The sequence below is a fragment of the Leishmania major genome, chromosome 12 (assembly GCF_000002725.2).
Source record: "Leishmania major strain Friedlin complete genome, chromosome 12".
In the NCBI taxonomy this organism is placed as follows: Eukaryota; Euglenozoa; class Kinetoplastea; order Trypanosomatida; family Trypanosomatidae; genus Leishmania; species Leishmania major.
Window position 1 is genome coordinate 16,919 of NC_007253.2, and position 22,264 is coordinate 39,182.

General features: G+C 59.9%; 5 protein-coding genes across 5 annotated transcripts; all 5 read left to right on the top strand.

Annotated features, from left to right (window-relative positions):
- Positions 1 to 161: 161 nt before the first annotated feature.
- LMJF_12_0090 (conserved hypothetical protein) lies at positions 162 to 1,868 on the top strand (the record flags this gene model as incomplete). The annotated part of the gene is made up of 1 exon (XM_001681562.1): positions 162 to 1,868. The coding sequence occupies one exon, from the start codon at positions 162 to 164 to the stop codon at positions 1,866 to 1,868; it is 1,707 nt and encodes a 568-aa protein (XP_001681614.1).
- Positions 1,869 to 6,003: 4,135 nt separating this feature from the next.
- LMJF_12_0100 (conserved hypothetical protein) lies at positions 6,004 to 6,831 on the top strand (the record flags this gene model as incomplete). Its single annotated transcript, XM_001681563.1, has 1 exon — positions 6,004 to 6,831. The coding sequence occupies one exon, from the start codon at positions 6,004 to 6,006 to the stop codon at positions 6,829 to 6,831; it is 828 nt and encodes a 275-aa protein (XP_001681615.1).
- Positions 6,832 to 8,881: 2,050 nt separating this feature from the next.
- On the top strand, positions 8,882 to 11,314 carry LMJF_12_0110 (hypothetical protein; the record flags this gene model as incomplete). The annotated part of the gene is made up of 1 exon (XM_001681564.1): positions 8,882 to 11,314. One exon carries the CDS (start codon positions 8,882 to 8,884, stop codon positions 11,312 to 11,314), a length of 2,433 nt encoding a protein of 810 aa, XP_001681616.1.
- A 1,409-nt stretch (positions 11,315 to 12,723) lies between these two features.
- LMJF_12_0120 (conserved hypothetical protein) lies at positions 12,724 to 16,620 on the top strand (the record flags this gene model as incomplete). Its single annotated transcript, XM_001681565.1, has 1 exon — positions 12,724 to 16,620. One exon carries the CDS (start codon positions 12,724 to 12,726, stop codon positions 16,618 to 16,620), a length of 3,897 nt encoding a protein of 1,298 aa, XP_001681617.1.
- Positions 16,621 to 20,512: 3,892 nt separating this feature from the next.
- LMJF_12_0130 (putative protein kinase) lies at positions 20,513 to 22,264 on the top strand (the record flags this gene model as incomplete). Its single annotated transcript, XM_001681566.1, has 1 exon — positions 20,513 to 22,264. One exon carries the CDS (start codon positions 20,513 to 20,515, stop codon positions 22,262 to 22,264), a length of 1,752 nt encoding a protein of 583 aa, XP_001681618.1.

A 22,264-nucleotide genomic window follows, 5' to 3' on the forward strand; every position in this document is an offset into this window, starting at 1 on the left:
GGAGGGACGAGGAACGCCTCATTGTGTTTTGCTGTTGCACATTTCCATCGCTAGAGCGAGCAGCGTGATGCTCGTATTTGACGATTTTGCTTCTCCCCTTTTTAGATGTCGATGCCGAGCGCACCCCGTACTCAAGGAAAGAGGTAGTATTTTGTAGCCGGATGATGTACTCGCGTCTGTTTCACGAATCTCTGGGCATAGTTATCATCTCTCCGTCGCGTTCTTCTGCTTCGCCGGCCCTGGTTATCGCCGATGCCTTTTACTCTGCGATGCGACTGCAAGTCATGCTGGCAATGCCATTCGTACAACCAAGGTTTGCTTCTATTTTCCGGCTTCTTCTCCGTGCTGTGCCGCTTCTGCCCCCCTTCATGGCCACTTTTACATTTCGCAGGTGTACTAGTGACCTTTCACGACGTTCTGCGATGCGCTGTTTTACAGCTCGCCTCCAGCTGCTCACGTTTGAGACACTTCTTTGCGGATCGCATGGCGTGTTGCCGCCTCCGGCACGTCTTGCTGCGGCATGCGCGCGCGCCAAGGAGGAGTTTGCATTGCAGTGCAGCACGAGTGCGCCGCCGCCAACGAAGCTGACAACGGCTGTTGTGGCTACCCACCTGCTGCACAACAACCTCAGAGACGCCGCGGCGGTGCTCGCGTCACATCCCTGTCAGCAGCAGGTTCTGGAGGAAGTGCGGGACTATGTGAGGCAACATCCTGGTGTGTTTTCGGTGTCTACGCTGACCGGCATGTTAGAGGAGGCACGATGTGTGAGTCCGGCCGCTGTGGCTACCTTTCTGCGCGCAGCCGTCGATGAGTTTCTTCGCGGCTCATCCGCTGCATCTACAGTGGGAGACGAGGCAACTGCGTGGGATGCGCAGCGGGAGAACCTGCGCTCCCTTGTGCTGCGGCACATTCGCTTTTACCCCGCCTGCGTATCCTTTCTTCTGGGCTCCCTCTGCGCAGTAAGCCGCGGATGCGCAGGGGACCGCGAAGACGTCATCGAGGTAATGCAGATCGCCATGCGCGAGCGCTCGATGAATCCGCGGGACTTTGGTGGCGTTCTGGATGTCGTGTGGAAGTCAAGAGAGCCGCGGCGCGTCGCGATGATGTGGGCGTGGATGCAGCACACATCTGCGTGCTGGGATGTTCGCGCGGCTTCCATCGCCATCATGGCGTTTTCGGAGCTTCATCAAATGGACGAGGCGGTAGCGTGCATTCAGAGGCTTGCGGAGGCAGACGGTGACCCGACGATCGACGCTCAGGTTGCCTTTGTAAGGTTCCTAGGGGTGCGAACACCCTCCCTGCTTCGATATGCAGCTCAGTTGGTGCTTCACTGGCACCCCTCAGGCGAGCGGCTGTGGCGCGGGGAGCCCCAGGCCGTCGGAATGGAGCTGGTGAAAATCTGCTGCGCGTGCGGCGAGCGTAAATGGGCTGTGGAGATGCTCGAGCAGATGGTGGCGACGAACGCAAGTGTGCCAGCAGAGCTAGAGGCCTTTATGCTACGACCAGGTGCTGCTGCCCTCGGTGAGCATTACAGTGCATCGGTGGCTGCAAGCAAGACGCTGCAGGAATTGTTTATTGACGTTCCGTTGCGCCTGCCCAACCTGGGCGAGCAGCCAGCACTTGTCGGACTTCTGCTTTCTCTCGGCATGGTTACCAACCGCCTTCCAGAAGTGTACGATGCGCTGGAGAAGGCGTCGTTGACGCCTGCCAACTTTCAAGACGCGCTTGACTGCTTTGTGACGGGAAGTGTTGTGAAGGCGGCGAGTCCTGTCGCCGTGCTCGCCTGCGTGCGCGAGGCTGGTGTGCGAACGGGCCATAAAGTTCCCAAAGAGATGGAGTCGTGGCTGCAGCTGGCGACAGAGATGTAGGCCGAGAAAGTCGAAGAGAGAATGCGCATCAGTCGATTGTGTCTTACCGTTTGCTGTGACGATGGCGAGAGGAAAAGGTCGTTGAGGGTGACGTTGGTCTCTGCCTGCACGAACGTGAGGTGCCGAGCGCGTTCTTGATGAAGGCAACAGTCGGTGAAGAAGGTGAGATGGAGTGGGCGGCAAGGGTGGATCTCCCTGTTTGCTACCAGCCGAGGGGGCGGATGGTGTTGCTCGATCTTCGGCGTTCGACTGTCATGAGCATGCAGGGGTTGCGCCGCTTGATGCGGCAAACGCACTCTTGTTTTCTTGCGTGCTCAGGGCTTGCTCTTGCCAGCGTGGCAGGACCAGCTGGGATGCAAGGTGATGTAATGAATAGCGAGGAACTGGAGAGGGATAGCGGTCCTCTCCGCGCAGCCTCACCGCCACACATGCGCACAGCAACAACAACAACAAAAAAAAACAGCGGAACGCCCCACCGATTGAACGAAAGCACACTCGAAAAGCTCCACGTAGAGACAGAGGACGGAGCTCTGCGGTGCGACTACGACTGCCAGCCAACGCTGGCCTGAGGCGGCTGGGTGGCACTCGTCCATGCCGTTGTGTCGCTCTGCCGCCTCTACGCATTCTCACCTTCTGCTCCCTCAGCACAAGCTGGCATACGAGAAGACCCGTGGCACGTCTTTTCCTCTTCCTTCACTATCGTTTTTAGGCACACGCTACCACAGCAAGAGAGCCCGAGTTGATTGAACACCACCTCGCACACGGCGGAAAGGCACTATGGCGTCCCACTCGACGAAGACCTTTAGCGTTCTGTGCCGCCAATCATCAGAGGTGCAATCGCTGACCATCAGGCAAGGCGTTGTCGGCGAATTCCCTTCTCGCTGCACCAGCGATGCCGCGATCCTTCCAAAGCTCTTGCTCCCTAAGTACGCGCAACGGGTGTAATACACGCAGGACAAGCGGCACGTGCGCGCCCTTTCCATCGTCCTTTCAGTTACTGGGGGGACGCCCTGCCAGACAAGCTCAGCAGACCAGGGCGGATTACCGAGACAGCATGTGCCGGCTTAAAAGAGCACTGGTATCATCGACATTGAGGGAAAGGGTCGCATGAAGATGAGAAAGTTGGTCATCTTTCTCGAGGATGCGGCGGCGACTTCCGGCAAGGCGGAGCGCATGGCACCGCTGATGTGTCTCTTGGGTGTCGCGGACGAAAACGTAGCTTTCACTATGAGAGGGAGCTGAAGCAAGACTTGAGTTTGGGCGCTGGGCTGTGTGTTGTGCTTCAAGGACTGCATCCATGTGCGTATCAACTGCTTTAGAGCTCTGCCAACGTGCAATAGGCTGTGGGGCACACACAGGCGGATCCTGGCACTGTTGCAGGTGCGGTGCCTGCGACGGCATCAGTTGCGGACGCCGCCGATGAGAACACAGGCGCAGCGGACAACGACGCCAGCTGCGCGAGAGTGCCCGTCAACGGGCTTCATATGGATTTCAGTATTGGCACTCTGTTGACACACTTTAGTGACTGCTCCTGTGCGGTCGATGTATCAGGTGCGGACCAAGTTCCCGGATGGGGCGTTTTCACCAATGAAGTGCGATGGGTAGTGCGCTCACCTTCACACGTGCGGAAAGTCGTTCGTCTTTTGTTTTTTCTTTCTGCTTATGGCCCGCCTGTCCTCCCTCCTCCCCCGCTACCTGGGGCCACTGCGGCCGGATAAGTACGCCGTACGTACTGCGATCTATCCGCGCTGACCAGTGCGTTGTCGATAGTGCGATGCGCATGCTGAATCTTCCGATATCTGTCCCCCTTCCAGTTTGGCACTCTTGGTAAACGCAGGCGCACGCAGCTCAGCACCGCGTGCCGGTGTACGTTTCAGTTTGACGTGCTTCACCGGAACGGTCGATCGTTCTTTAAAGTGCCGCGGGCACCCGCGCCGTAATGGGATGCGAAAAAGCGTGCCGCTAATTCGCACTCTGGTGCCCTCACGGTTTTCCTCGACGAGGGCTGGCAGGAGCAGATCGGAGCCGTGCTTTAGCGGCATCTGCGGCGAGCCATCGCCGAGGGTTCAGAAGGGGCTGCCAGAAAAGATGCTATGGGCGTGTATAAGCCGCATGCGCGCAAGTGGTTGAACATCGAAAAGGTCGACCTCGAAGGCCTTGCAGGCTCTGCTGATCTGGTGGTGTTCGGGCCGTGGTGCCGTAGCAGAGACAAGGGCTTGCCAGTTGCCCATCTTTTCGATGGGCTGCCTTGACACTTCCGTTTCCGCCGACGCACCTGAGCGGCACAAGATGCTCTGCAAAGTACGGAATGGCCTCAACGGTGTCCAGAAGATGGCCATCCGCCATGTTTATCGTACCCGCATGGTTGCCGCCGCGCGACCGGGTATCCGATCACCGAATCTGTCGGATGTGGGTCTGCGAGACTGAAGCACAGCGGATGTGAGGGAAATCATCGGAGCAGAGCTGTAGGTCACCAAGACGCACCTCTCACGTATTTCAGCTCGCTTTCCGCAGACGCTTGCGCATGCATGCCGACAAGACGGTGTTCACGGCGTGAACCCTGCGCGAGCTGCGCCACATTTCGCGCACCTGAAAAGAGAATATCACCTCTGTCGCGGTGTCTACCCACTTGCGCCTCGTGGACAGGTACATGATGCTGCTGCAGGACGAGGAGGACTCTTCTGCGGTTCCTCCAACATTTGCGGCTTCGCGCAGCTATGATGCAAGCGTGACGAAGAAGTTGCTCGAAGTCTTTCCTGAGGCGTGTCGCTGGGCCGCTCTGGTGGCGGTGTTGCATGCGCTGAAGGACAGCGCCACCACGCCAAGCGTGCCGGCAACGGAGTTATGTGCCCTGTTTCACACACGTTTGTGGTCTAGGGACGGTGGTCTGCGCCCGGTTTCATATCCCGGATGACGGTGCTCTAAGCCCAATATCCGCAACGTTGCCGTTCGATGCCCAGAGTCGATGTCACTCGAAACGAGGCGTCAATGCGGAGCGGCCGGGTTACTGCGCCGTTGCTGAGGTATACGTCTCCACTTGTTGCTTGTGCGATCTCCCTGAGGAGGCTTTGAGCGCGTGTGTGCCCGGCGCTTCCGATTCCAGCGAATGTGCTGATACCACATCCGAGGGATCCTCGAGCACTGCCACGTACCGCGACACGAACGGCTAGCGTGGCAACTGCTTTGCACGATGCTGTTATGCTCGCAGCGACAAGAGGCAGCACACATTGCGACAGCGAAAGAAGAAAGAAGATGACATGGGGGACATGTTTTATGGCCCAGTGCCACGTGGAGGCTGCACTTGTCCTACCCGTTCGCTCCAGCGCTATTGTATTGTCTCTCTGCATGCTACCACGCGATTTACATCTTTTGGTGCCTTTAGTGCGATACCTGCGCGTGTGCACGTCGAGCTACGCGGCGTGGCCGTCTCGCAGCGTTTTGTGTTTGGCTGCTCCCCTTTTTCCAGCGCAGTTATTAGTCACGTACGCACGCGCGCACGCTTGCGGTCCTCTTAGCCTTGGTTCTTTTAAGGCGGCGGACGCTTCCCTCCACCCTCCCCTCCTCCAAATCTAGCTTCCGTCTCATGCGCATCCATGCACGCACCCGTGAATGGAATACGCTCCTTTTTCCGAGGCGGTGAAACCACGAGCGACCAGCACAGTCAACGCTGTTGTGTGCCCACTCGTTGTGCTTGTTCAACTGGGTTGCGCCCATGGCTGTGCCCGCTTCTGAAGCTATATGGACTGATAGGCTTACGGTGACGTCGTCACCTTTTTGCTCCTGCCTGGAAACGGGCTGTACGCCGATGCGTCGCACCCGCGACGGGTCACGTGTGTGTGTGTGTGTGCGCGCGCGAGGCGTCACAGACGACTTACGTGGGCCCGGCGTAGCCCTGCCACTCTGCGCTTCTGCCTTTCGCTCCCTCCCCTCCTTTCTTCATCACTCGCGTTCAGCACGCCCAAAACATCCCGCAAGTCCGTGCTCCGGTTCTCTTGGCACACGAATAGTGTGTGTGTGTGTGTGTGTGTGTGTGTGCGTGTGCGTTGCGAATTGAACTCAGGGCAGCAGAGCATTCGTAGGGAGAGCGTAAATGAGCAGAGATCGCGCTAAGGGCGCGACCGCGCCGCCGCTGGAAATGCTGCAGAGGCTGCAGCTTTTTCGGTCCACCCTGGTGAACTTTTTAGAGTGGCGCAACTTCAGCGATGTCGTGCACGGCTGCTATGTTCGTGTACTGCTGGAGATGCGCAGCACCGAGGAGAACCGACGCGAGAGTCCTGATAACTACTACATCGCGCTTGTAAAGGGGGCCCAGCGCGGACCGGTTTACTCCGGCTTCTCCGCGGACGCCGTGACCACAGAGTGGCACATTGTGATCGAGCTGCCACCGTGTTTTCGCTCGACACAGAACGGCAACGTTGTGCAGCTGAACTCCATCTCCAACTCCCCGTTCAGGCAGGCGGAGTACCAGAACTGGGTGGACATGACAAACGAGACGAGAGAGCTGTCCTTCCCGAGCCTCCCGCAGCTGCAATTTCGTCTAGGGATGCTGGAGGAGCACAAGCAGCAGGCCCTCACCCCGGAGCCACGCCGTCATCGTAACGGGGAGGACGCGGAGGCTGCGGCGCTGCGAGAGTGGGCGTTGGAGGAGAAACGAAAACGCATTACCGAGGAGATCATGGTGACGCATGTGAAGCTGCGCCGGATCGACCAACTGAAGGCGCTTTCGTTGGAGGACTTGCAGGAGGTAGAGAGGGAGATACTCGATTTGATCACGGGGGTGCGGATATCCATCAATGAACGTTCAAAATGCATGCTGTGCCACAACAGAATCTGCACGGAAATTTGCTATCCATGCAAACACCAAGTGCTCTGCAAGGACTGCGCCAAGTCGATCCGTGGACGATGCCCCGCTCCAAAGTGCAAGACACCTGTGCAGTACACCTTTGAAGCGTTCACATCGTAGCGTGTGCGCCTCCCTCTTCGTGCGTGCGTCGAGCCACAGTAGGGTTTGTGTTGCCTGCAAGGCCGCGTCGCTCGTTATCTCAGCGTGTGTGCCTCGCCGCCGCTCTGCCACTTCCTACTCGTGTTGCAGATGTGTAGTGGTCTCTTGTTTCTTCTGTCGCTGTTGTCGCGAGTGAAGTGTGCTCTCGATATGCGGTACTCTGGCCGCTCTGCTGGGATGGCCTCAACGTGTGGCAACATCGTGATGTGTTCGCGTTCTTCTCGGGTAGCATGTAATCTCTGTCTCTGTGTTTCGTCCTCTGTTTCGCTGCCCTCTCTCCCTCTCTGGCCGGGCTGCGGCGGAGAACGGGGAGAGGGGAGGGGAGGGGGCGCACGGACGCGCACAACGGGCGCTTCTGCTCTCTCTTTTTGGGCCTCTTGGCGTGCGTGCGTTTTTCCTCGTCTGTTCACTGTCCCCGCTTTCCACGAGTTTGTTGCATCGCCGCCTTTTCACGTTTTTTTTTGTGTTGTTTTGTTTTGTTTTGTTTTTGGTTGCTCGTCGGCTCGTGTGCTCCTCCGCGCCTTGGTGGCGTCTGCGCCTTCCCGTCGATGCACGCGGAGGGGCGTCGTGCTGTGTCGCGTCCTTCCCTCTCGTCTGCCTCGCTGCGGTGGCGCTTTGGTTCTCTTTCGTCGCGGTGTGCGTGTAGGCGATGTGCTTGTTGGCTGTCATCAACGGAAGTGGAGGTGAGAGGCACATCGACACATACACACACACACACACACATACACACCCCGTGTGCTCTCGTGACCACCCTCCCCCTTTCTCAGCGTGGCGCCGGTCTTTGCGCTCTTCGTGTGTTTCTTATTTGCCCTCTCTTTTCACTCCTTCGGTCTTCAACAGGTCATGTTGCGGCGCCGCTCGGATAGTGCAGCAGGTAGACACGCATGCCGGCAGACAGGCGAATTGATGACCCCACAGCATGGTCGACCGTCTTGTTTCACTTTTTCAATCGGCACTGCGGCATCCTTTTTCGCTGTGTTCGTTTTACGAGTCGATCGCCATTTCTAGTTGCTTGAATACCACAACAAACATGCGAAGCGAGAACTGGCCCATGTCGACTCTGGCGGGCATCCAGCAAGCGTGCAGACCCGCGAATCAGCGGCACTCCTTCACTGCAGCGGTGTTTCCTTGCAGCGATAGGGCACACTTTCCATCATGTGCGATCAATGACGGGGAGGGTGCTATGGGTCGCGTTTTGTCTGGGTCTGAGCTCTTCAAGGCTACCCTGCAACAGTGCTCTGCTTCCTACCACCCTCCTTCTTACCCGCTTTCTGCGACCTCCTCAGCACACTGGTCTCCCCCTCGACCCCCCCCGCAAAAAAAAAAATCTTTTTCTGTCACCGTCCACTTTCGGGCATCCGCCCTTTCTCCCACTTTACCTCCGTGCAGCAATCTCTTGTACCCGCTACCATTGCGTGCGCACGATTGTCACGTACCAGAACATAGATGGCCAGGAGGCAGTGCCAGTCCTTGAAGTGCGCGTTGTTTGTGCAGTTCTTCTTCTGAGCAACTTTTGCGGAAAGAGCTTTCCGGCACGACGCATCGAACCGCATTGTTTCCAGGTCGTCCGACCGCAGTTTCTCCTTATTTTCCCCGCCTCGATTTTTCAAGTTTGCTATCACTCCGCTTTTGCTGTGCCTCGTGCTCCAGGGCACGGCGCTGTACCACTACTGCTTTTATTACTGCCACTTACATAAGCCTCTCCCTCCGAGAAAGGAGAGAGCAACGTGTCATTATCGCATCGCCTTGGAAGATGTTCAGGAGCACTTCCACGTTTCAGGTGGTGCCGCAAAGCCAGTGGCCCATACCCTCCACCGCGCGCAGCTGCGTTCAGTGCGGCAAGTCATTTCGCCTCTTTCAAGCTGCAGGCAACTGTCATGGATGCGGACGCGTGTGCTGTCCCAGCTGTCTCACAGAACATCTGGTGCTACCGGGTCAGCCGGGCTCCCAGCCGGTGCCTGTGTGCGCTATATGCACCAAAGCCATCAAGCGCACGCTCGAAGAGGCGGATATGGCCGTGCATCGGTGCCACCTACTTGAGGAGATGCTGAACGAGCAGGCCAAGCAGGCGGAGAAGCTGCGCAACGAATTGCGCGAGCAGCAGGAGGAGAACAAACTTCTGACACACGAGAAGGAGAGCCTCAAAGCGACCATTGCGAGGATGGAGATTGAGGCCGAGGTGGCGGCGGCTGCCGCCGCTGCAGCTGCTACGACAGCCAGCGCCGTAACGCCAGTGCACTCTCGCGCGGCGACGTCTTTGAAAGCAGACGCTGAGATGCACGTCAATGCCAGCACGTCGGCCGAATCAGTTGCGGTCATGGAAGAGCTAATGACGAAAAAGAAGCGGCAACTTGACATGCGCGAGGCAACGCTGAAGGATGCACTCAAGAAGGTTTCGGCCGACGCGGCGAAGATCGCGGATCAGCGTGCTGCGTTGCAGGAGCAAGAGAAGGTGATGACGGCACAGCTGACAGCCCAGTTTACATCTCTCTTCGAGGAGGAGCGGCAACGTCTGGAAGATTTCTGCGCAGACGCCGTCACGGATGTCCAGAACAAGTATATGGAGTGGGTAGCGCAGCAGCAGGTTGGTGCCCTGGAGCGTCGACGGAGGTACGAGCAGGTGATGGAGGAGCGTCAGCAGCGCGCGGCTGTAGAGCTAGCCGAGGCGAGGGCGGAACGTGACGCGCTGCAGCGCGCACTGGAGAATCAGCGAGCCCAGTTGGCAAAGTTGCAGGAGAGCGGGTCGAAAGAGCGGATGGGGCGTCGGAGTGACGAAAAGCGTGACGCCCTTTCGTCACAGTGCGCACGAGAAGTGAAGGCATCACTCGAGGAAGCCGTTGCGGGGGGTGCAGCGCTTGCGGCGGCGGCGGCGAAGGGGCAGTTTCATGCGCTCCAGACCGAGCCGGTCTCTACCCAACACTTGGGCGAGGAAGAGCGACAGACGAGTACTGACGCGGCTGCTGCGCACGCGGCGCTGGGGCCGAAAGCGCAAGACAGCATGGAGACCCTCGTGCGTGACATGCGCGCCAAGGAGGAGGAGTGGGCGAAGGCGACGGCGGCTGCGGTGGCTACTGCCGAGTCGGCTGCCCGCCTCGCAGAGCGCGAGCGACTGATGCAAGAGGTTGAGAAAGCTCGACAACAATCCCGATGTGAGGCCGAAGAAGCGGTGCGGGTTGCGACGCAGCAGCGCGACTCTGCCATGGACGCACTCCGTAAGCAGCACGAGCATGACAAGGAGGAGTGGCTCTCCAATATGCGACGACTGGAGGCGAGCCAGAGACGAAAAGAGGAATGCCGACAAAGCCAAGAAAAGTCCTGGCGTGAGGAAAAGGTGGCGCTGCAGCAAAAGTGCAGCGCACTCGAAGAGCGCCTCGAGACACGAAAAGCAGCAGCGTGGCAGCTGCAGCAGCAACTACGCGACGCCACGCAGGAGCTGTACAATTTGAAGGCTAATACGGGCGGCAAAGAGGATGCCGCAGCAGAGGAAAGGCGAACGCGAGCCAATGCCGCTGCGATGGCTGCGCAGCGCTGGGCATCCGCTTTCCTCGAGGAAGCTCAGCAGGGGCAGCAGCTGATGCTCGAAGAACAGGCTCGCGCCCTTGCACTTCTGAAAGACGAAATGCAGAAGTGGGCGCTGGCCAACTCTGCAGCTGCAAATGCTAGAGACGAGAGGCAACGCGAGGCAACTCAACGGCTGCACACGGAGCTGGAGAGCGCTCGGCAGGAACGGGACACGGCACTGGAGCAGTTGGGTCGCATGCGAGAGACTGCAGCAGACATGACGACGAGAATGAGTGAGGAGAGTGCGGAGCTGGGCACGCTGCGTGGCGCAATTCAGAGGCAGCAGCGAGCTCTAGCCGAATTGCAGGAGCAGCATCAGCGCACTGTCGACGAACTCTACGCAACACGAGCAGCAGTGGTGGCGGCAAACACTGCCGCTGATGTAGCTGCCCCGTTGGCGGAGTCCCCAGCTCGTGCGATGCCTGCCGTGGACGGCACCTGCTATCATGTGTTGCTTCGCCTGGAGCAGTGCTGGGTGCTGCAGCAGGCGAATTTACAGAGCTTCTACTCAGTGGCGCTGTATGCAGTGGTGCAGCAGGAGTGGACGCAGGTGTTTGAAAGCATGACGTCGTCGTTGGCGGCGGAGGCAGAGCGGCAGCGGCGTTTGAGCATCCGAAACGCAGAGGCGCTGGAGAATACGACGAGTACCATCAAGGAGGTGCAGGATGACTTGCGCCTGCGCACGCAGGAGCTGCTTCAACGTCAAGTTGACGTTGAAGAACATGAAAGGCGTGTGCAGGACAAGAAGAAACGGGTGGATGTGCTGTGCCGCAGCCTGTACACGGTGGCTCAAGAGCTGCGCAAGATGCATCTCGACGCCGCAGAGAGTTCGACGTTGGACGAGGTAATCAACTCGGCCCGTGTGATGAGTGATTCCCCGTAGCTCGCTAGAATAAACTGCATGAGCAGGGTGGCCGGTGACACATGTGTGGTCCCGGCGCTCCTGCTAGAGATGGGCAAGGTAGGGCGGCGTTGGAGACGAAGAGAGCTCGTCGGCCAGCCCACTCTTCGCATGCGCACTTCTGCTGCATATTCTGTGTGTTTGTTTGCTGAGTCGTGTCTTCGTTGCGTTCGTGTGTTGGTGGGGCTGGCGAGGTTTGGCGCGCTGTCTCTCCGGCCGCTTTTAGTGGTGCTGCCTCCTCGACCAAGGGTGGCGCGTTGGATGCCGCCTTGCCCCCTTCTCTTCCCACACACCCTCGCTCTCTGCTCAACGGCAACAGTGCGTGCCCATCCGCTCGATCACTGTGCGTGCCTCTGCGAGAGATTCTTCCTCGGAAGCCCGTGTCATCGTCACGTGCGGGTTGTCGCAGTACTCTCCGCTGCCGCTGCGTCCCTCGGTCGCGTCTCACTCTAAGTGCGGGCGGTCTGAACACACGCATGACAGCAGACATCTCTGCGTGCCTCGCTCTTGCCTTCATCCCGGTCACCGAGCACGCCATTCAACGGCTTTGCGTGGATGCTGCGCGGTGGCCGACACCCCTGTCTTCTCTACGTTGCCAACTGCTTTTTCGCACGTCCGTGTAGCACTGAAAAAAAAAACGCTGCCTGAAGGGAGCACTGCGGCAGACGGTGCGCGTGGCTCGAGCCTCGCACCCGTGGCTGAGCGAAGCGTCCACTGCATCGACTTCCTCCAACCCCTGACCTGTACAGCAGAGAAAGGCGCATGCCTCTTTCTTTCGCAACCGTCTGACACGTGTTGCTCGACTTCTTAATCTCTGCCTGTGTTTGCACAGCGTCCATGACAGCCCCGACTCTTGCCTCTCCAACGCACACGCCATCATGTTGAGCACACACACTTGATCGCTAGCCTCTGTGCTTCCTGTACGAACAGCTGCGCACATACACACGTACGCGTACGCATGCAAGGTGCTATTAAAGCCTCTTGTGTCGCGCTAGCCTTAGAGAACGCAGATAGGCGCACGCTGTGCCTCCACCGATAGACCTGCTGCCCTCGCAGCGGGACCTCCCATTCGTGCCTGAACACATACACACACACACACACACACACACACACACACACACACACACACACACACACGAGAACCAAGTAGCAGGGCAATGTCCTCCTTCTCTAGATCTGCGCTGGTCATGCTTCAGGCAGCCGAGGATGCCCTCACACAACGGCGCTGCTACGGCAGCGGTGTACCGGGAGGGGCAAACTCCTTCGCTTACAAGACCATCAACACTGGAAGTGGTGAGTACGCTAGTGGCCAATGGTACAGAGACCCAAACAGCAGCGCTCTGTTGCCCGTGGAAAACGTGGAAGAGCTGCAGCAACAACTTGGTCGGGCCATGCGTGAGCTGATCGAGTTGCGCGCTGAGCTGGCTTCTGAGCGAGATCGCCGACACGAGACGCTAATCGCGATGGGGCGGCAGTGGAAGGAAGATGTTTTGGTCGAAGTCCATCGGCGTGGCGCGGCCCTTCAATCGGATGTGTCCGCCGTAGAGGAGAAGATGACGGTGCAGTGGAAGGAGAGCAACGAGGGCCGTCTTGTGATGCGCCGCCAATTAGAGGAAGCCATGCGCGCCGATAAGATTCGCGACACCAACCAGTTTCAGCTACGGGAAGAGGTGCAGGAAACGGCTCGGCAGCTAGAGGAGCGGGTGGACATGGCCCTCGCGCAAAGCAGCGCCGCCCGCGCGGATTGCAGCCGCCAGCTCGAGCAAGAGCGGGCCACCCTTTCTCAGCGCCTGGACGCTGAGCTGCTGCGGCTAGTGGAGATGCGGCGCGACGATCAGCGTGCGTTGCAGCAAGCAAGGGAGCTGATGCGTGACGAGGGCCTGAGAGTGAGGGACGACATACGCAGGGTGGTACAGGAGGTATGGGAGACGTCAGCATCCGCGCTTGTGAAAACCGCCACGGAGCCCATCGAGCAACTCCGCGCGGAGTTGCGACAAACCAAAGCGGCCGCGCAAGCAATGGAAGAGAGGGTGGCGGGCTGTGTGCAAACGTGCCAGGCGGAGTGCCGGACGGTCATGACGACGACGACGGAACGACTCCGTGCTCTGGAGTCGAAGGAGGCCGTTGCGATTTCGTCGATCGACCGCGCCGAGCGCAAGGCAGACTCCGCGTACGAGACTGCGCGCCACATGGAGGCCATGATAGCGGCCGCGAAGGATGCAACAGAGCGAGCGCTCGTGCAGGTGGCTGGTGCTGCCGAGCGGACACTGAAGGTGGAGCACGCGCTCACAGATCGCGACAGTCGCCTTGTTGCAGTCGAAGCGCAGTTGCATGCCATCGCCACTGCAGAGGGTCTAAGAGCAGAGGTGGAAGCCTGCAAGCGGCAGGCAGGTCGCCTGGAGAGCCGTGTGGAGGCTGCGGGGGCACTGTGCACGCGAGTGGAGCAGCTGGCGGACCGCGCCGCACAGCAGGTGGCGTCGTTTGCCGATCGTATTGAGAGCTGCGAGAGGTCGACGCAGCGAAGCGCTGACGCAGTGCAGCGAGTGCAGGACGGTCTGGAAGCCTGCGAGTCAGAGGGCCATCAGATGCGCACCCGTTTCGAAACCAGCGAGGCGGTACTCCAGCGCCACACCCACCTTCTTGCGCAGCTGGAACAGCAGATTTCCGGGCAGGAAAATCGCCTGGGGCTGTGGCGTCAGCAGCAGGAGCAACACGTGAAGGATCAGATGACGGTGCAGCGTGAGCTGACAGAGCGCGCGGAGGTGACTCACACCGTTGCATCCCGAGCCCAGCAAGTCAGCAGTGATGCGCGTGCAGAGGTGCACCGTCTAGAGCGGCGCATCGACGATGTCGACCGCCGCCTCACTTCTACTTCCGCCGAAATGTCCACCCTACGGGGTTGTATTGATAGCCAACACACGCAGGCTCTTGAGGCACAGCGGCAGCAGCAGCAGGTAGTGGACGAGTTACGGTCGGTGGCATCCGAGATGGATGAGCGGATGGCCCCAGTAAAGGACCTCGTGCGGAATTCGGCGGAGAGGATGGAGCGGGCGGAAGCTCAGGCACACGGCCTTGGGAAAAAGCTGGCGCAGTGTGAGGAGCGCCTGCACGAAATGGGCGCCCGCGTGCAGGACTACTTGAAGGACGCAGTGCGGCACCATGTCGGTGAGGCCCAGAAACGCCTCTTCGCCGCCGTGAACGAGGGCGTGTCGCGGGTGACGGAGCAAGTAGCGGCGGTGGAAGAGGCGGCAGATCTGTCGCAGCAGCGTGTGGCGGACATGTCGCAGAAGTTGGCCGCCATGCAGCAAGCGTCCGCGAAGCTGCAACACCACGTTCAGTCCCTCGAGGCGAGTCTTCAGTCCTTAAGCGGACAGACAGAAAAACTCGCAGTGCATGCAGACACGCAGGCAGGCGACCGTCAGCGCTTGGGCACGGTGCAGAAGGAGCTGATGTGCCTCACTGCGATGCAGCAGCGCACGCAGCAAGACGTGAGGCTTCTCCAGGAAGCAATACGGGTGCTGCAAGCCATGGCAACGGGCGGCTCAATGAGGGATTTCTCGCTGAGCGAACTGGGCACGTCACAGGCTCGTACGGCAAGCACCGAGATGGCTCCTGCGGCGGATGCGATCTCGTCGTCCCCGTCGGCACACCACCCTTCCGGCTCCGGCGTGCGCACATCGTCGCACGCATTGGCGGCCGGTGAGCATTCTCAGCCGCCGGCGCAGCGGGCAGCCGCGGCTGCAGCACCGCCGCTGGCGAACACTTCTGGGGCTTCTCTGCAGGAGCTACAGGATCGGCAGCGCGCGTCTTCTGGCAGCAGGAGCAGCAGCAGCAAAGAGGGAAGCGAAGAGCGGCCAGCACTGCATCTCAGCGGCGTGTCTTCTGTGCGGCCGTCGAATGGGCAAGAGGAGCGCTTGCACTCCCTTGTCGAGGCGGGAGATGCCAGCACCGCGTCAGCGGACGGCGACAACACTGTGGAGGCCTTCACGGCGAGGCCGGAAGCGGTGGCGAGGCTGCCACGCACCTCCGACGGGACCAACGGCTCAGCGTCGGTGCCACTGTTTGCCACGACAAGGACCGAAACGGTGGAGCAGCTGTCCGCGCCGGCACACGATTCCACACAGGCTTCGGCGGTCGGCAATGTCAGTCACTGCACGGCGATTCGCGAATTCACTACCATCACGTCGTCGTCCTCGTTATCTGACAGCGACTCGAGCGAAGACGATAGGAGGAGGGTGCAGGAGCGTGAGGCACCCACGCGGCGTGGGGCGCCTTCCCAGGAGCGCACCGACGACGTCTCATCTGACCTGACCACCGCTATCATGCTAACGAGCGAGGCATCGGCGAAGCAGAGCAGCCAACGAGGCAGTCGCCCACCACCGTCGTCGGGGCAGCAACTTGCGGCAAAGATGTCCACCGCCTGGAGGCAGTGCTCCTCTGGGTCGTCAGAGGAGGGAACGCCAGCGGCACGCCGAGCAGCATTGGGGAGCGCGCCTCCGCCACAGTCACAGTATCCGACAGGTGTCAGCGAGAGCGAGTCGGAGAGCGTGTCGCAAGGGGCCGGGGCACTGGAAGACAGCGACGATCGCGTGCAGGCCATGTCGCGGCACGATTCTGACACAGAGGAGGTCGAGAGAGCGGTCACAGCTGAGGAAGCGGTGGCCGGAGTGGCACACCTGCAGCCCACATGCGCAAGCCAGACAGCCGCCACTACTTATCTCGCGCGCTCCCCTGGCAACCCAAACTGGAATGACTGGGACGAAGACGGCGAAGAGGACGACGACGCCAAAAAGTGTCGGGGGAACAGCGCAGAAGACGACGAGGCGTTGGAGCCGCCGCCCGCCAGGCCCCACGCAGGGCGACACGCAGCGTCTGCCGCAAGCGAAGACGACACAGATGATGCCGTCGTGCGCTTTCAGGACGCGGAGTCGTCGAGTGACACACCAGGGCCGCGAGAAACGGGCGTCACCACTTCCGCTGCCGGGCTTGCCGCGACGGTGATGCATCGCCGGCAAGACGCGGCCGATGATCTGCGCGCGACGCCGCGCCGAATGTTTGTGAGCACCTCCGACGATGGCAGAGGGGTGGGCACGCAGCGGCAAGCAGCTCAGCTGCCTGATTCAGTTCCTCGGCATGGGAGAGGCACGACCTCTTCGTCCTCATCTTCAGCGGAGAGAGCGGAGGCGCTGGGTCTGCGAGGTGCTCGACAAAGCCAACCGCAGCGTGCAGCCACGCAGATGCGCCAGTATACCAACTTCGACGACTCCACCAGCAGTGACGACGACTAAGCGTTGCGGCATCATCGCTGCGTGATGAGCCGCCAACCGCTGTTTGCCGGTCTCCCCCCCCTCTACTTCCTGCGTCGCGGTGAACTTTTTCTCCTTTGTATTGCTCGCGCTGCGGTGCGGGGGCGAGCCAGGTGCCTGCCTCGAAGCGCGCGCGCGTCTGCGTGTACACTTCCGCCGAGCTCACCCGGTCTGCTTCTTAGTTGTGTCAGCATGTTTTAGAGACCTCATTGCCTTCTGTTTTGCTGTGTTTCTGCACGTGCACGTGCACGTGCACGTGTGTGTGTGTGTGTGTGTGTGTGTGTGTTTGATTGAACGGCGTGTTGAGGCGTTGACATGTCTTTCCCCGCACCGGTGCCTCGGCGAACAGGACGACTCTCCGAGCTGCCTTCATGGAAGTGTGGGTGCATGTATACGGGTGCGGTGCGCCGGCGTCGTGTGTGTATGTGTGTGTGCGGCGGTGCTGCTCGCATGTTGCCGTTTTTTGTTTTCTTGTGCTTCTCCACTTTCTCCGTTCTGTGTGTGTGCCTCGTTCTCCCCAGCCGTGTCAACCGATGCGTGCAGTCCGGCGCGCTATGCCCACGAGAAAATGGAGAAACGTGGGTTGATGCTCGCGCTCTTGGTGCCCGGCTTGTGTCCGTGAGCGCGCTTCTCTATGTGTGTGCTGCAAGCGAGATCAAGAACGACAAACTTGCAATACATCACCTCTCTCCGCTCGAAGGAATCCGACATGGTGGCGGAGTCGGAAGGGGCCACTGCTAGCGCGCCAAAGTCTGCTTCGAGGGCGGATGCGCTCAAGGTGTTGGCGGGATCGGATTTTCACCTCCCCGCTGAACAGCTGACGAGCGCTCACGAACGTGGGCATCCTGCAGCCTACTCTCTTCCTCTTCTCGTTCTTTCTGTGTACGCTCCTGAGCGAGAGAGGCGAGCGCTGCAGTGACGCTTCATCACAGCACACTTTCTTTGCCGTCGTTGCTCTTTCTCTACCTTCACGGCAGAGGAGGGCGTGGGTACACCTCAGTGAGCGGCATCTCGGGGTCCAGGACCCCCACTCGGTGTGGGGGTGAGAGACAGGCCGCCCCTCCCCTTATCCCTGCCAATGCCAAAACGCCCCTGGCAGTGGAAAGGTCCGGCACCCGCGGCGTGAGGACGCCAGTGCCGTTTAGCGCTGCGGATATCGGCGGTCAGGCCCTGGATGGCGTGGCGTCGGAGCGACCTGCGCCGAGGCACAGGCTCGTGCCATCCATGTGATGGGCAGAGTATCAGCGTGACTCGAGCGCATCTCACACCAGGCCCCTACAATGCCTGTTGGTGTGAGGTGCCTGCACCGCCCTGAGGGGATGCACCGCGAGGCGGGTGTGGGCAGAGTTTGAGGCAGCGGGCGAAGGACAGACGCTGATTACGAAGCCCTCTGCTCTCATATCGTGATAAGGCAGCATTGGCTATCACCTTGCCTTAACGGTGCCCTTTCTCCGTGTGTGGTGGCGCACTCGTACACGGGAGGCTATCGCGTCTCCAACGGGCTTGCGCGTTGCCCCCCCCCGTTCATTCCCACTTCCCCTTGTCTCACGATGGTCCTGCGTGGGGATGCACACAAGCACGTTGCAGCGGAGGACAACATTGTCACGTAAAGAGAACTCTCACGTGCGTGGGCGTCTCTTGTCTCTTCCTTCGTGTGCAGGCAAGCACGTTCTCCGCGCTGAGGCACCGCTGCTTCTCCCCAGTGTCCTTGGGTCATTAGCGTTTTCGGGCGTCTGGTCGCCTCTCGTGCTGGCGGCTGCCTTGCCGCTCCGCTGTCCTCTGTGGTTGATGTGGCGATTCTTCAGTGGCAGCGGAGGCACCCGAAGTGCACGCTGGAAGTTCCTGCGGTGTTTGCGCGCCGAGAAGGAGAGAGCGAAGAGCATGCAGCAGGGACATGACGGAAGTGTGTGTGTGTGTGTGTGTACGCGCACAGCGGTCTTTCACGGCGGTTCCCTGGGCCTCCGGCCTCTTGCAAACTCGTCGTCATCGTGTGTGCTTCCTCTAGGCACCTTTGGGTCGCTGCACACGTGCAATGAACCGTGGCGCGTGTGCTCTGCGGTGGCACTCGTGTGGCCCTGTTCGCCGAGGTGACGCGAACTCGTGCATGCGTGTGAGTGTGCTTGCGCTTGTGGGTGCTTGCGCCATCGCACGCGACGTTCTCACGCTCCGCTTTCACTGTTGTGTATCCGTCTCCTCCACCCTCTTCGCCCTTTCACGTTTTCTTCGCATGTTGCGCGGTTTTGTTGTTCTCTCGGCGTTTTGCAAAGGTCGCCTCGGCATCGATGCGACGTGACGGCACCTGTCCGAGATCTCTCTGAAGCCCGTGCCTTCACAACCCTGCCCCCCCCCTCTCCCTCAACCACCTGCGACACGCATACCTATCGTTGACGGTGCTCCGCTTCGCTGCCTTTGCTTCTGCTGTCGGTGGCCCGCCCCCGCCATTCGCACACAAGCAGTGGCCGACAGAGGGAGCAACGTTGTCCCCCACCCCACAGACACGCCCCGACAGCGCGTCTACAGGCGAGTGCGCGCACTCCTCTCGCCGGCCCCTCAGTCAGGTGTGCTCACGCCTTGCACAAGAGCGCCATCACTAACGGCAGATCAGTGAGCCACTTGAAACCTAGCAGCTGGTCGCAGCTCGCCCTCGCCCAAGAAGAGAAGGTGGCGTAGACTTCGTACCGCATCTTCTTTACTTTCTTCTCTTTCTCGGTTCGCCATATCGGATGAGAAGCCGCTGCCGCGGTGCGTAGCCGCTCTTTCGTCGTTCCTCAAAAAGTGCGCTGAAACGTTCAGCTGGAGGTTCCGGTGGTTGTTTTCCTGTTGTTGTCGCCAACTCTCTCCGCGACCTCTCCCTCCCTCCCTCCCTCCCTCTCTGTGTGCTTCCACACTGTAAGCGTTCTCCTGCAAGGCGAGTGGTGTAGGGCCTTGTGCATCCACTCGTGCTGGTCTAAGGCGCAGGTGTGAGTGCACCCGCTGCCTCTCACCGGCGCAGTCTTGTTTTCCGTGTGTAATCTGCTCTCCCTTTCTTCCTCTTCGCGTTCTCCTACCTGCAGCGGGTGCAGCTCCCGTTTTCGGTTCTGGCTGTAGTCGCACAACTGTCGTGTGCATCAAAACCTTCCTAGCGCGTGAGTTCGGTGTTTCAGTGCGTCGCCTCGCTTTTCGTTCGTGTTTGCTTGTTACTATCGTTTGTGTCGTCGCGGTGTATCGGCGGCGCCGTCACGTGTGTGCGGTGCGCACGGTGCAACACGAGGCAGGGCGGCGCACCGCTTGTCTCCGGCCTCCATCCGAAAAGGAAAAGGTGGGGTCTTTGTTCATTTTTCTGTGTTCTCTTGTCGTCCCGTACGCTGTGCTAATCCACGCCGGCGTGTGAGTGAGTGTGTGTGTGTGTGTGTGTGTGTGTGTGTGTGTGTAAGAGTGCGTGTGGCGGGCTCTCTTCGACGCTAGCGGCGCGCGAGGAGACGTATTGGTGTTCCGCCCCGGCCCTCTTCCTTTTCGCCGTCCTGGAGGGCTCGCGAGACTGGGCTCGGCGATTTATACACGTACACACACACACAAGCAGAGTTGGCCGAGTGATAAGAACGTCTGCGTGTGCTTGCTCACTTGTGTCGTCCCTTTCACGCTGCGCGTCGGGTAGAAGTCGCTAGCAAGTTTGCCTGGCACATGCTTTATCCGGCGAACTCGCAGCGATTTTCATCTGCCTCTCACATTTTTTTCAGTGGCAGCCTCGCCTCCCCTCTCCATTGCAGTAGCCGTGTCCTACGGCAGGGCTTCTCAAAGAAGCACGAAGGGACCTCCACGCAAGCTACTGCGTAGGTACCCTGGCATCGTATTAGCTGTAAGAAACCGCGTGTAGTGTAAATACCGAAGTCACGCCATGGGCGACCACCTCGGTTCGCGCTTCACCGTCATTGAGCAGATCGGCAGCGGAAATTATGGCTCTCTCTACCGTGTCATCGATGGTGAAGCGGCAACGCTAGCCGACCGAATTATCGCTACAAAGAAGTTGCAGGACACGATAAACCACCCACACGTGCTGCGTGAGGTGAGCGCGCAGCGTCATGCTCAGAAGTGCTCGCCGCACATTGTCAAGCTACTCCACGTGGTGCCACGCGATCGCGTGCGGGCAGCGCTGGTGCTCGAGTACGTGCCGCTTGACTTGCGCACTTTTCTGAACGCCTTCTACTGCAACCAAGCGAAATCATCTGCACCGACGTGGTGTGCAACTGCCGGGGCCGATGAGCTCAAATCAGCGGCGGCGCCGCCGTGCCATATACCGTTGATTTATGTGCGCCGAATGCTGCGTGGTCTCATTGAGGCGCTTCACTGCTTGCACGCCCGCGGAATCGCCCATCGGGATGTGAAACCCGAAAATATTCTCGTGGAACCGCTCGGATTGGGGCACCCACTTCGGTGTGTTTGCCCGCCGATGGGATCTTTCGGTCCCGCGGGTGAGGCTGCAGGTTGCTGGGTGCACGCTCCCCACTGCCCCGACCCACGACAAGAGGAGAGGGGCGTGACTCGGCCGATGCAGCCACAGGGAACACTGGAGCCGTGCCAATTTTTCCGCAGATACTCCGTCGCGCTGCACCATGAGCTCACCGGGGACGAGCTTGCATCCGCTATTCATCGGCTGCACTGCGAGACGTGCCGGCCCTGCCCATGCGCGCGAGCTGGGGCGGGGAAGCACGCGCCTCAACAACATCGAGACAGCAGCGAGATGAAAACAGGCAACTCCTGCGCACAGGAGCGGCAAGCAGACGCCGTGGACGAGGAGAGTCCAGCGAACGTGGACGACGGCGAAGCGGACAAGCTCACCGCGCCTATGTCACCACCGCTCATGCCAGATGTTAAGCTGTGCGACTTTGGCTCAGCACGGCACATTGGAACGCTGCGCTTGCGCAGTGCAGAGGAGCAACGAGAGGAGCTCACCCCGGGGCCCACAACTCCGGTGTACTGCGCTCCTGAAATGATGCTGCTGCAGCGTTATGGCACATCCGTGGACATGTGGGCTGTGGGCGCCATCCTCTTTGAGATGCTCACAGGCGAATTTTTCCTCGGTGTTGGCACGCTGCGCTCCTTCTCCGGCGACGTCGTCGTTCGGGACGACTACTGCGTGATGCACCGGTTGAATCGCATGTTCCGCCATCTCGGCACACCTTCCGTTGAGGAGTGGCGGTGCATCGCCCACCCCCACTACTACCCTGACGAGATGTTGGCCCACCTGCCGCAGGTGCGCGACGCAGCGCTCTTCCGCTGCCTTGCCCAGCCCATCGACACTGACGGGAGCTTTCGGCGGGACAGCGGGGACATCAAGTCGAATGGCGACGCTAAAACGGCTGATGTGCAGACAGACCTCAACGTGCGGCCATCTGCTGGGACGTGCTCATGTGCCCAGGCGCCGGTGAATGGGACAACGGATTCGCATGCCGCAAGAGCATCGGCGCCGCCTCGTGATGCGACCGCCGCGAGGCATCCGTTGAATGTGTCTGACTTTCTCTATCAGCATATTGGTGAGAGCGGCGTGGACTTCCTGCGCTCGTTGCTACGGTACGACCCGGCGAAGCGCATGACATCGGCGGAGGCGCTGCGTCACCCTTTCTTGAGCCCTGAGGTAGCGAATATGTAG